At 38.3% G+C, this 14,958-nt stretch overlaps 1 protein-coding gene across 1 annotated transcript in view; it reads right to left on the reverse strand.

The window, feature by feature from the left end:
- The window catches only part of ppp2r5a (protein phosphatase 2, regulatory subunit B', alpha isoform), a 31,888-nt gene that overhangs the window by 15,010 nt on the left and 1,920 nt on the right, over window positions 1-14,958 (reverse strand). Inside the window, exon 2 of the mRNA XM_020097572.2 lies at window positions 2,950-3,146. Within this exon, the coding sequence (XP_019953131.1) occupies window positions 2,950-3,146 (197 nt within the window). The remainder of the gene's footprint in view (window positions 1-2,949; window positions 3,147-14,958) is intronic.

Raw genomic sequence — 14,958 nt, forward strand, 5'->3', positions numbered from 1 at the left:
GATGAAAAAATGGCAACTAAGGTGCATAAAGGGGAATTGTAGCTTATTTATTATCTTTTTGGCCAAACCTGCTGTCTTTTTACAGCTATCACTGACACGGCAAAGGAGGAATTCAATCTGGATTGACCTAACCCTGAAAGATGCGATTTACTAAAATATATAGTGACACTAATAATAGAGTTGGCAAAACCTTCTTTGACATAGATAGGAAACCTGGCTGTTTATACCACAGTGATCAAAGCAGGCCTCGCAGCAGCAGAATAATGGGCCGTACTCATCTCTTCATTATCATGTGATGCCAAGCATGGAGTGTCCACAAGAGCTATTATCAGTCCAGCCTTCTGAAAGTGCAGCTGCTGTTTGTCTAACCTCATTCAGGAGCCTGGCCTGGGTTTTCTCTAAAGCTCAACCCATGTCACTCCAACATATAGACTACATAGATGAGTGAGATTATAAAAAAAGACAGGCGTTTTTACATGTGGAGAAGCCGGAGTCATGCATTTTCTTATAGACTACCACTGCAACCAACTTTGTCAACCTCTGCTGGTCATTTGAGAGAATACATGTTTCAGGCACTTCTGCCATTGGCTTCACTTTCTGGAAGGTAAATCTATTCAATGTGAATCCCCAAAAAATATCCAACTAATCTAAACCAATATGTTATTAAATTCATATACATTTCTACTCTCTTATTGCTGCTGTGAAACAAGTATTACTACATTTCAGTTTTAGGTCGTTAATCTTATTCTGCCTCGTCATGAAAGAAAAGGTGTGAAAACCGTTTTTATATACAGTAGAACACACAGATGTAAATTAATTTGTATTCAAGACATAACTATAAACTAACTTCAGCGCAAATCTGTTTCTGGTCACTGTGATTAAATAGAATAACTGCATTAGTGTGATGTTTATTTCTTTGTGGAGTGCTGACATGGAAGGATTTGCTCCAGTGTTTACTGCCTGTGTCGGCACATTGGAAAGATTATTATGCCATGTTTCAGACAGAGCACAACGTCCCATCAACATCCATTAATTATTTAGCTCAAGCTTCAATGTTTATGTTTAGGAAAAATCCACTCTGCTGCTCTACAGTGTTTAGAAATGATGAACATTAAATCATGTTGAATCAGCATGTAGGCTAGAGAGAGGGCTTTAATTTTGTGCTTCTTTTGTTTGAGTGGACTATTTTTGATTGCCCTTTTTATGCTTTACAATCAAACAAGGGAGAAAGATGGTATTTATTTAGATTCTGGTGTCATTTGCTGCCAAAACTATCTAGAAATAAAAATTACTCTATCTCCTCCTGGTGAGTGTGTTTGGTTTAAGGGTGAGACTGGCACAACCACAGGGTACAGTACTGCTAATACACACTGTGCTTTAAACACAGACGCTGTTTAAACATTGACACCAAACGCTTTGTTTGTTGGCCATCAAAGTCTTATTTACATTCTCTATCCTGATGAAAACGGCGGTCGCACCATGGCAGCAGTACCTGATGACAGCTTACACTGCCAGAGTTAAGTGTCCTGGACAAGATACTATATTACATCCAAGTACTGATACTGTTTATGAGTGTTATCTTAAATTGGAAATGACCTGTTTCAGGACCAATGTAATTACACACATACACTTCACACAGCATAAAACAAGCTGTTTTGACACATATTGATCCATTAAACTCCTAATTTAACTCCCTGACAGCTGCATAAAGAACCCATAGAATCATAAAGATGGAAACTTAATACATTTTAAAACCATTGTCATACCAAATAGATCCCCATTTTATCAAACCACCCATCAGTAAACTAAAGACTGCTCGACTCATCTGTGGACATACATGCTCATTGTCTCCACTGTGATAATCTGCAGGGTGGAGTGAATCGCTGCAGCACTGATTACTGTACTGACTGCTGTGCTGTAAATGTTACACATGAGTCATTATTACACTGTAGGGGGAAGCTAGGCTGCTCAGGGCACCTACTACACAAACACAAATCTATATAATGCTGGCCAATGATACCTCACCCCGCAGGGTGTTGGATTGTTAAACAAATAGTCGAGTGTTAAAGAATTCTGCAGCAGCAAACTGAGATACATGTACAGTATATCTTCAGAAATAAATTAGGAAAATATAACTAAATAATATATGTATCTAAATCTAATCTGTTTATCATATACACAATAGACGATGATAGAAGTCACACCACAGGGGGATGACAACCACAATTTCAGGTATGTATCATTTGCAATCGCTTGCATCACTTACAGTAAAATGTGTTGCCATGGAAACATTCACAGCCATAAATATTATGTGACAACACAAGAGACTGAATATAGGATTTTAATTATTATTTCGGATCTAAATTGACATTTTAACATTTTGTGGCACTCAAGCAATATACCTAATTTTTTTTCACAATGTATGTGCTTAAAATCTTCACAGAAATGTAGAAATCTTTCTGGTGAAGCTTGAGCATAAAAGATGTGTGGAGGTAAAATCTCTGACCTTAAGGCTGCAACATGAACTGCAATATTAATGTTGCTGCAGAGTTTTCTAAGGAGGTTTGGAAAAAGTACTCAAGCAGCAAAAAGAAGTGTGTTCAGGTTTTGTTGTGAAATAGCCACAGGTAGTCCTGTGTGACAGATACAAGAATTAGCTTAGTGGAGGTAATCTAACACTTAAATAAGGTTAAATGTTGGGCTAAATCTCAAATGGACATATAATGATTTTACACTGTGAAGAAAGTTGGTAATGAGCATAAAACACTTAATGCAGTGAACCCAAAACCTGACATGACACACCCTGTCTACGCACACGATCAGCAGATTTTAACCCTGCACAGTGATGCTACAGTGACACAGAGAGGAGACTTCTTTGCAGTTTAATACTCGCACATGAAATGAAACCAAATTATCTGCGGCTGTGGTTGCTGAGTTTATTTTCCTCACCATATTAGTGATCTCTGGGTACGTGGACTCCACCAGCACTCCTCTGTTGGTGGAAACATAGTCCACGAGCTCGTTGAGTGTCGCCCTCTTTATTTCCTTGCTCTTGAGGTCCATCACAGAGTCAAAGAAGTCGAAGAGCATGCAACACTGCTGGAGTTTCTGGGTGAACAGTTCCTGCTGCTCTGTGGAGGGGGCATCTGGAATCATATAAAAGGAGAAAACACATATTATGGAAACAGATGACAGATAGGACAAGCAACAATAACAACTGGAAATTTACCACTGGGAGTTCTGACTTGCTTCAGCAGGGCAACAGTGTGTAATGAAATGTAGTGCATTTTAATTTTGCATGTCTCTGGATATCTTTGGTTTTTGACTTCAAGCCCAATTATCAGGGTCTAAGAGTACACAGACATGGCAAAGCAACCTCTCAAATGAAATTTAAAAAAATATTTAAATTTCATATTTAATAAAGCTGCAGTACACATAGGCAGTCCAGTCATTCTCAGCTTTGATTGTAAAGCCTTTTATGGATTAGACACTGAGTGCGTTCAGGGTGTATTAGAGCTGTCAAACTTGACCCCAGCTCAGCTATATACAGCATGTGGCAGCCATCCACAAATCCAGTGACACACTGTACACTGATGTTCTGTTCCTACACGGCAGAGGCTCCCTGCTGCATACACAGGACTCGCTCTGTAATAGCAGCAGCAAGACATGGCTAAACCAACTTTCAGGTCTGATTTACAACACCTCAAGAACCAGACACCCCATAGGTGGTGAGGTTACGAAAACACAGAAATCATTTGTAACACGAGTTGACATTGAGCTACACTGGCGTACCTCGTTAAAATTAATGTCCAAGTAAAACATTTTGGAGTGTAAATTACAAGTTATTACAATGTAGCTGTTTATACATTGATAATTGCTTATAACTACTATTTCCCATCTCTATCAGAGCTAAAGACAAATGCACATGATGTGAAGTAGTTCTCTCTCAAATTAATATAGGCAAGAATATATTTACACACACTATTACTAAAACACTCAAGCTATAATTGTCTAAAATAAATCCTCAATTATTTTGATATGGATTTTTCAAGCAAAATGTAAAGTCATTCTCACGAGGGTTAGTTGTCCACCAGTAGATTCCCAGGAGAGTAAGTAATAATTGAATTTGGTAGATAATTATCCCTCAGGGAAGACGAGTATATTGAAGACATCACCATGGTGTAGAAAGTAGACTGCATTTAGACAAATCCATATATTTACACTTACTATACTATATAGGCCGAAGCAAAAAAATTTGGCTCTGTGAAATTGCAATGACCATAAGGAAATTCATTGATCATGAAAATAATAACTTCTTGCAGTAATAAAGCAAACAAAGAAATTTGTGCCCTCACCCTCCACTAGAGTGTGTAACAGTGAAAGGGGTTAGAGTGAGAAGTGTCATGATCCATTATCAGTTTCTCAATGAGCAATATTATGTAACTGAACAGCCACTACCCCATGAAACATTGTGGCATGAGGACATCGCAGTCAGGGACGGCTAAAAACATGTCACTAGCTGTGAAAGTACTGCAGTGGTGCTGACAGCTGACAAAGTACTTACGCAACTGAGTTGCACAGGTCAAACAACCGGCTGCTGCTCAGAGGGAATCTAATATCTGAGCTGACTTGTTAAAACAATACTTTTCATTAATGCCAAATTTCCAAAGTATTAAGTGCCGAAAGATTTGATGCTGAAAGGAGAGACTGAATAACAAAGTGTAAGAAGAAAAGAAAAGGCCATGATGCCCCTGTAGCCTGAACGTTAACGTCATTAACATGACATGTGTAGCATGTTTGTCTCCTGTTGAGTAGTGTTGCTGTACTGTAGGTGTCACCCCCTGGGGGAGGCGCACAGGATTCAAGCCTTCTGTGTTTTCTAGGCAGTGAAAGCCACATGCTTCATCCCACTGTAGGACTGCACCTTAAAACATTTTAGGAAATGCAGACATTTGCTTTGATGCCATGAGTTAGATGAGGAGATTGATGCTCTCTCACAATTTAATGATACATATGAAGCTAGTAGCTTGCTAACACTGGAACAGAATTTTTCAGTTCTTTGTTGATATAGTTTTTCCCCACATAGCAAGCATCAATTACTTCAGTTTGTCATAAGGGTTTCATCTTAAGGAATCCCTGCCAATTTATATTGCCCTATCTATATGTATTAGACATTTTTTCACTCCAAACTGGTAGTGCTCCACTTAAAATGATCTGGTAAGCGTTTGTGTTCCTTGGCCAGAGCAAGCATAGCTGTTGTGTTTCAAGTGTTTATGCTAAGCTTAACGTCTCCTGGCAGTAGCTTAATGGTACAAGTCTAAGCAATACATGTAATATGTTTTTAATGGGTTATAAAAGATATTTGCTCTCAAGTGTTCCTTTAAAAAAAGTAATGCACTCCAAATGTATCTCTAAGTTCATGTTAAAACCATTTCACTCCTTTATGGTGAATTGTCTTAATCCTCCAGACACCAGTGACTGCTAGGCCTGTTAAATAACACTCTGACAAGTAGATGCTTTTCCCCATGTGAATACTACTCAGGGGGCTTAGAAGGGAAGGAAAATATTTCCATCAGGACGATGATGCTATGTGTGCGAACAAAGAGAAGAAATAGGAGATCTGAAATTCCAAATCAATCAAGCTGACAAAGATCCACATGGATTCAGGTTCAGAGCAAAATATGGTCAAGTCAATGTGAAGGAGAACAAAAGGAGTCCTTCACTCCCATATGAGGTGTTTCATCTCAGAATCACAATGAAGCCAACATTAGAAGGAAGATAAGACACATTTAATCTCCATGTATTACATATTCTGACTGCAGCGCCATTCACAACGCTTCAGGAATCACTTGGACTATTATCTGGATACAACAACATGTCATTTCATTACCACACATGGGCATGAGTAAGATAGTGGCAGCGTTAAAAGGGGAAACAGATACAACAACACAAGATATATAATTATTCCTTTGAGCTGCACAGTGATGTGGGTATATATAGATGTTGATCTCTGGAGGTGTTTGTCTTACAGTTAAATGTTTGTTTTTTGGGTATAAATGTCACGATAGAGAGAATTACTGAAGCACTATAACATGGGTTATAGTCGTTTGTCCTGATAATACCAACCTTTGAATAACTAACAGATAACAAGCCCTCCACTGACACAGGAAGCCTTATGTCTCACAAACACAGTAAATAAGCATTGATTGTACCAAAGGCGACAAAAGGAACAGCTACAAGCACTCTCCTCTGTATTTCGCAATGCCGCCAAGAACTAGTTGCTACAGAATGCCGTCATGTAAACCAAGTCTTGCAAAAGCTCTTCGGTCATTTGTCAGTTCTCCAGGTTCCATTAAATGCTTGTCACATTTTTCAGCCAAATGTAAATCAGTGAAGCACCATGCTCATGTCTGGAAGGATGGATACTGAATAATTCAAGATTTAAGATGTTTATTGTCATATACACAGCAGATAAACACAGTTTGCAGCATGTAATGTAACTCTGTTGTTAATACAGAATCCTTGTTTGTGTTCATGTGTTAATATTAAACTCTTCTCTCAATGTCAAGGAATTACTCATAAGAAAGCGATCTTCATTCATGTTAGCACCTTGAACTGCAAGGTTTTGGCTGAACAACTCAGAGCAATTTCACTAAAACATGCACTGTATAACTCAATGATATGATTTAATCTCAAACCAGAGGGGCACCCACCAAGGCTAACACCCCATTTCACAATGTGAAAGAGAAGAAAAAATATGTAAATTCAGTGTCTCTGCTTCAATATGTACTGTTTCTTTAGATCGCAAGGGGGAACCATTTTGTGTGCACAAACAGAAGGAGCAGACAGATCACAGTTTCTCAAGTAAGCTATGGTGAGATAAGTTGAACAGGAAGTATTGTGCATAAAACTGCACAAATTGCAGTAAGGGATAGACCAAAAGTGGTAAAAGATGTGTCCAAAGATAAGCTGTTGTATCCACACACTTATATATTTCTATAAACTATGTGGAGTCCAGACAAACATATTTTACTGGACATGATGCAGAGACTAAACCAGTCTAAATGAGGCCCTACAGAGTTAACTGCTCATGCCAGAGTAAAATCTCACCAAAGTATGAAAACATTTGCCTGAGGCACTCAAGTAGTTTCCAGGATCCATCAATTTGAAATTGATGATGTTTGACTTTTTGGGATATAAGTCAAGCATGAAGATGAATCGATGCACACATGGAGGGTGGCCCATTTAAAATCAAAATACACGTTTGTAAATACATTGTTGTGTTCCCAACAGTTGACATGTTCCCCAACATGAAGTTAGAATAATATCTGCATTCTCCTTGTTGAACAATGTGGATTGTGAACAGAATACAACTCTGTATATGGGCATCCAAAGATCACTGCAGTTATGCAACCATTTTCCATTTCAACAACACAGGTTTTAATTTCCTAGTGACTGATGTGTTGTGCCCTTGATAAATTGAGGTCTGATATTAACACAGTGTCCTCCATGTGTTGTTTGATGAGTTTAATGAATACAAGGTTGAGTTGAGTGCTGTTGAGTGAAAGATTTAAGTTTAAAGGTCATTAACAATTTTCAATTATCACAATTTATAACATGCTGACTTTTTAAAATCATTATTGTCCTGATTCCTGAAAAAAGACATTAAATCTACAGATTCAGAGCTCTGACAGTTTGATGCTGTGCAGCTACAGTGAAGTGATTGACCTCTATTTGCATTTTGATTAGCACTGGTCTGCAGCAACAGCATTGTCAGTTTGCATCTCTTTTCAATCCGAAATGTGGTGATACAGAGAAATGACTCACTTGTAATCCTTTTTGCAAACTGTTGCAATGTGTTACTTTATTTTGACATACGTATTCCCTCTTATACTTTGATATACAACTTTGCAGTATGCACATGGAACCAAAATCCCCAGGATGAAAAACTGCTGGTCTTGACCTATACACCAGTTAAATATACAACAAACATATAAGTATCACATCTTAGAAATCTGAAGTACTAATGCTTGCCCTTTTCCTGCCTGTCAACAATTCATGGAACTATAGCCAACCAGAAAGACACCAAAACAAACTGAGTGAAGCAATGCAGGTCAGGTGACCTCTGAACAGAGACAGATTAGTCTTAAAGTATTTCTCTGGAACAACAAGCATTTTTGAGTCTAGTTAGACTTGCACACGCTCAGGTAATATTTACAAATTGCTCATACAACCTGTCTAGTATAATAAAAATGTCAAGTTGTTTTCTTATATGAAAAGTGACCCGTAGCTCAACGTCTGCTGCTAAAATAGACTTAGCTATTCAATCCACAAAATAAAAAACAAGCATTGGATGAGAATTAAGAAAGTGTAGATACAGTAATTATCAAACGAGAACACCTTTTTAACTGATGCACTTCTACCTCAGAAAAATAGATTCTTAAATTCTGGCTTGTTTTATGGATTTTTCCATTATCACCTTAAGAAACACAGCAAATCAACACTGATGTTAAAGGTTGAAGTTAAGACTGTGGTTTAGGTTGCAGCCTCCCTGTTGTGCAAGAGAAAAATGTGTGCTGTATGCAGCCTAACAGCAAGTTCTGCCTAAAAGGCTGAATCCAGGGTAAAAAGTCACTCAACAGCATTTTAAGTGTAGCACTGATAATTATCCCACACAGATATTTTTACTTAATTTATATCATTTTCCTATAGTTTAAGACTGATTTAAAAACTAATTCATCTTTCATGGCAGATTTTTAAATTATTTTTGCCCTCTGAGACAAACCGAAACCAGCAAAAAGACCTTGGCCCAAGAATAGTAAATGTCACGCAAAAAAAGAATAAACTAAAATGACTGAATATTTGGCCTAAACATTCAGAGCAGTTAATAATCACAGTAGGAGATATCAGTAAAAGCAGGAACTTTAAAAGACTCCAGTGTCATCTGCAATGGTTGGGATCGCATTCCGGGGTATTAGACAACTACATAGCTTTCATAACTTAGGTATGACAAAGAGACACCAGATAATGAGTGAATAATAATCTTTATAGAATCATAGTTCAAGGACATATGGTGCCTTAACGTGCAGAGTATGACTGGTGAGTTGTAAAAAACAGGAGTGGCAGCCTGCTGTAGGCCAAATGTGTCTATTAATGCATGACATGGGGTGATGGGTCATAGAGCTTCTGCTTTACTGGTTGGCTAACATGGTACTACACGACTTTCACTAATGTGAAAAAGTTAAGTCACGCCAGTATCTACCGTCCTCCAGAATAATGGTAGGTGGTAGGGGTATATCTATGAGGAAAATCACCAGTCAGGAGATGGGTCTTCCAGATCAATAATAGCATCTAATGTTCTTTCAAAGATGGAAATCAGTCATCCAGACTTTTCTCTGTTTAAGGGTGAGCAAAACATGAAAGTGAATAGACTCCTCGGAAAGAAATCAAACTCCTCAGGGGTCTGCTTCTATTTCAGACTTTATAGTGTTGAACTATGGAGCAGGAATCCAGCCCTTCACTGAGATACTCAGCTGATTTACTCACATTACCTCTGTGAGCTACTGCGAAACTTGAGCATGTGTTACGGTTGCTGAGAAAGACAAATGTTAGATGATCTGGCCAAGAGAGGTCAGAACAGTCCACGGAGAAAGTGTGAACAAAACTTAGTACGCCAGATGCCCGGCATATTCCTATTTCTGTCTCAGGTAGTAGATTTCAACAAGTCAAGACCTTTCTTCCTGTCACCAGCTAGCCAATCCCAAACGGACCCGTAAGGGCACATTCACACTATTCCTTTTTTCACGCTGCCAGTGGCTACTGTTATATTTAAAGGCGATGGAGAACAACCACAGGGTCATGGAAGAAGCACATGGGCTTCTTTTCATATGGGCTAAAATGGCAGTAAAACCTACAATATGCCACTATGGGGTCTCTCAATCAAAACAATAACAAAAAGCCTAACGTGATGACATCAGGAAGCAGCATGTGATCATAGGAGTTGTTGGCTTCACCACTATTGCCAATGAAATTTTCCTGATGTTGGTTGAAATCAAAAAGTACTCTGATGACAGGTGTCTTTATGCTGCGGGACATTGTTATGGGCATTTTTTGCAGTTAGGTAATGTTTTATAGTGAAAAAGTTGATCTGATTATTTAAGAAAACAATAAAACGGTTATAATAATTGTAATTAATGCCAAAGAATGTGCATTTCCTCTGACGCAAGAAGCTTTAGCTCGGTGAGGAAAGAAAATCCACAAAGAGGTCATTCTTGTCTGAGTCACTTATTAGCTGCCATTGTTAAGAGAAACGCAAGCAATGCAAGGACACGACAAATACAGTGTCTGGGTCAAAACACGGTTGATATGTGAATTGTTGAGTGATTGCTTCGAGGCATTTCTCTCACTCACACTCTCACTCTCACACACACACAGACAGACACACACACAGACACACACACAGACACACACACACAAAGTCAGTGCAGTATTAAGCTCTAATCTTTCATAATGTATGAAATTTTGCATCCACAACCACTGGGAAGTACATATATTATTATATAATGAATGTTGTCATTACATATTAAACATATTATAAGTACTATTCCAAATTTTCTACTTCTTTCAAAACCGCTTAATCAATTTATGAAATGGAAGTTACATACTGTGGTACACATCATTTTGATGATGAAAAATGCACAGTACAATACTACCTGACCCTAGTAACAGCTGGTTGTTACGGCAGCACAGAATCACACAACCCACGTCTTCATTACAAAAAGGTCGATGCAAATCCTAACCTGCCAGAGGCCACAACTGTGGCCCTGACCAAAACAAAACTCACAAACACTGTCACAAAATGATGTATCGATTTGCCATCAGCTGGCAGCCAGGATGGAAACAGACTGTTTGGGAAGCACTTGTCAATCAATAGGCCAGAAGAGTGGACGCGTATTTCATGAACAGTGGACATGAACAGTGACGAGTCATCGCTAAAGGATGCTGGCAAATAAAAGTGGCTAAAACTCCGGTACTAAATATGAAATGTCAATGAAGATGTCATCACAATTGCTTCTTCAAAATATTTCCATAGTCTGACAAACCAAACAAAGGTTTTTGCTTAAAATACACATGATATACATAGTTAAAGCCAAGAGGGTGGTTTAAAGGGAAGGTCTTACACATCAAAGTCTGTTACGAGGACTCTGTAGTACCAGTACTGTATTTTAAGTACAATTGTACAGAAAATGTGCTAAAGTTGATAAAGCCTTTTGTTACAAAATCAGATCAATTGATTCAAGTTACACAACAGGGTTTACTACTTTAAAAAAATGTTTAAAAGATTTAGGATGTGGCAAGTAATTTTGAAATGCTCTTCAGAATTCGACGTTAACTGGGCAATCTACTTGATTTTTCTTCTTCTTTTTTTTTTTTTTTTAACAGTGCACATGCCTGTAATCAGGGAAAACATTGGGCTGTTGGGCTCGGGTCAGGTTTGGTTAGTTTCCTTTGTTCTCAGATGGGTTCAGACTAATTGTGGCTCTAGCGTGGAGAAAGAAGTGAGCATACCAGACCTCTGCAGCTTGCTCCTCATCTCTACTTGAGGCCAACAGCTTCAAACAACATGAGCCACTTCTTGCACAACACACAACAAGGTTTTGAGAAAAGAAGAAGAATGTGTGGAATAAAAAAAAAGATATCTCAGGTTCAGCTGCATTGATTTTGAACATGAGTGCATCATGAGTCAAAACTATTTCATAGTGGATAAATGCCAAATCTTTGCAATAACTTCTCATGAGAGAGGAAGAATGAAGCAGCTATACATCAGTAGATCGATAGATTGTCTTTATTACAACCAAGAGAGTAGGAAGTAAAGATAAAAAAGAGAAATATCAGAACAGCTACTTTTGATTTATGTGTCGGAACGAGTCATGGAAATAAAAAAGTAATGCACTTATTGACCACAACTGTGTCTGTACTGTATATACGGTGTTAACTTTAACAACCTTAGCTCAGAAATCATGGCTTGGCTCAAAATATCACTCCAGTGACAGAAATATCCAGCATAAATGAAGCAGTCTGTATTTGGAAACTAAAACATTTCCCTGGCTTGCTCTCAAGGCTTCTGGCTGCCATGGCAACTATGTTGGTCTCTGAGTGACTCATCTTTTCAGTGTCTATCACACAACAGGAGCTATAAGCGCTCCAACCTCTCCACTGCGGGAGAGAAAGAGCATCTTTGCAGCCTGCCATCTTTCAGAACCTGCAACATACCGGCTGTGGACATTGCCCTTCTTAATCATGTTACTTGACAAACCAGAAATAGTACTGATAAACTGAACATTGTAAATCAGCTGCATAGACTATTCACTCCTTTAGTTTGCTTTAAGGCCAACAATGTTAGCTGATACCACAAGATATCACTGACACCACAAGACCAGCATTCATTTGTTTCATGTTTACAACGTAAGATACATTGACAGCTATGTTTGTGCATGTAGCCTTGTAGAATGACAATTCATTTATAGACCTGTGTAGTGCATCAGAATTTTGAGTGTGCTACACAGACAACAGATGGTGAATTAATGAATTTAAACAATCTTGAATGATTCAAGTGCTCCTGCAAACATCCTCGACATAAGCTACAAATGTAAGCACGAATGGGAATCTACGGTTTTCATCCCTAAATTATATATAGAAAGGATTCCAGGGGGTTGGAGTAAATCCCAGCTGAGATTGGTCGGCATTTCAACTTTGGCACAGTGGTGCAGTTATTAGCACGGTCACCTCACAGCAAGAAGGTTCTTGGTTCGAATACTGCTTCGGCAGGTGCCTGTCTGTGTTGAGTTTGCATGTTCTCTGCATGTCTGCGTGGGTTTTCGTTGGTTATACTCCAGCTTCCTCCCACAGTCCATCCATGCAGTCCCAGACTCGCCGGGGTTAATCTGAGACTCTAAATCTACTATTCATGACTCTTAAAAATACACCACTTTATATCATGCACTGAAGGTACTAAGGCTGCCAAAATAAAAGGACAGTTTGGCATCTGTCATTCCATGATACCAGAAAAGGGTTCATGCATTGATTTAAAAACAGTCAAAAGCCCTACAATGCAAAGGTGAGTGGAACTTAAATCAAGACTGTTTTGAAGAGTTATTTGTGGTTGTAGATGGCTCAGCAGATACCTCATAATAACAATAATAGACAATATTCAATACACAAAATATATTTATATACAACTACAACATCAATAATATTTTAGCTTTAGATTAGATAAACATTCTAACTTTTCCTTGTGTGATGAGAAGTGAAATTGTTTGCGGTTCATTGTGAGACTGGGGCAGGAAATATATGCTGATGAGTCTCCACAGTCTACTAGGTATTTAATGGAAAACATTGTGGTTGTAAAATATAAATTACATAAATATTTTTCAATTACAATCAGTAATGCAAATCTCTCAAAGACAAATCAATGTACCTTTTATTTATTTTTTTTATTTCACACCGACCGTCTCAAATTCGTGCTGGAAAAACTGTGCCTTGTTTGTACAATGTGCTCTCTGTCTGTACTAAACAAGACTAACAATAAAATATGAAAAGGCTTGACTTTCGATGCTCCTTTAAAAAGGTGTAAACAGTCACCATTGATCTCATATTTGACAGATTTTGTTTTCAACATTTGAGAAGTTGCATCATGTAGTAAAGTTCCACCTACTTGACCAGGCAGGTTCCTTACTTAAGCTTTGCTTTTCTCTGTAACGTCAACACAGCTGATAAGTTGTTGAGACTTGTCTATTTTATAAGCAAATAAGTCCAGTCATTAAATTAAATAATGCCATTCACTTATTTTAAAAAAGGACAAAGTAGTGTTTAACTGTATTAGTGTTCGAAGTTGCTTAGTGTCTGATAAACTGCAGATTAGTCGACAAAATAAACCAAAACTCCTATCCAATACTTCCATTCCTCTGTATTAAGCTAGCTTAACTTAAACAATGCAAGTTGTTTACTGCACATCAGTAAAATAACTTGTTAAAACATGTTTAAGTACACACTGGAAAGGCACGAATTGTTTTGAATGGAACTTAAATACACACAGTTCTAAGGAGGCTCAGCAGTGTCCCATTTAACCACAGGCTACAGTTAGATGAGTGCTAAGATTTGCAGTGTTAAAAAAGAGACAGTGAAATATATGGGGAGGATTAGATTGTTTCATGAAACACATGTGCCCCTTCTTTTTTCCAATTCCCCAAACTTGTAGCGCCCTTGCTCGGACCACACCCATTTTGAAACTCATGATCCTTGCAGGTTCTTGTCGGATTAAGACGATATCGTGGCATAAACTCGCATAAACAACATTACTCAAAACCAATATGTTGGTGCCTCCAGAATCATATTCTGTTATTTTGCAATGATAACCCACCACACTGTCACGTGGGGAGAACAATACCCTCCCCGCTGTCATGGCCGGTAATAACTGAGGCATTTCCCCTTTTAGACAGAACAGCACTGCACTTGACAGGTAGAGAACAGCCACCTTGATAATGTCACATGCCTTACTTAACCGTACCTCCACCCCACATGCCTGTGCCCACCTACAACAGAATACTGCATCAACTAACAACAGACTTTCCAAAGTTTAATACTGGCCGCCCATATTATCCCACATGGTGTCATGTTTCACTTGATGCGACGTGCTAAGGCTTACTACTTACTAGTGCGAGTGACATGATAAGAACGGTCATGTGATTGCCAAAACTATCAAAACCAAAAGTCCTTGTATTTAATTAATAGCTCTATTTTTTCTCAGTTGCAGCATTGCAATACATCTTACCAGGTACTTTTAGGTTTTATAAAATACTGTGGTATACCACTGTGGTATTGTGAGTAAACTTCAGCATCAGGCCTTGGGTCAAGCAGCTTGTGACCAGCAAACTCCAAGTTCACATTCTTATACTTGCT

Source organism: Paralichthys olivaceus, chromosome 19 (genome assembly GCF_024713975.1).
Source record: "Paralichthys olivaceus isolate ysfri-2021 chromosome 19, ASM2471397v2, whole genome shotgun sequence".
NCBI classification, from domain to species: domain Eukaryota; kingdom Metazoa; phylum Chordata; class Actinopteri; order Pleuronectiformes; family Paralichthyidae; genus Paralichthys; species Paralichthys olivaceus.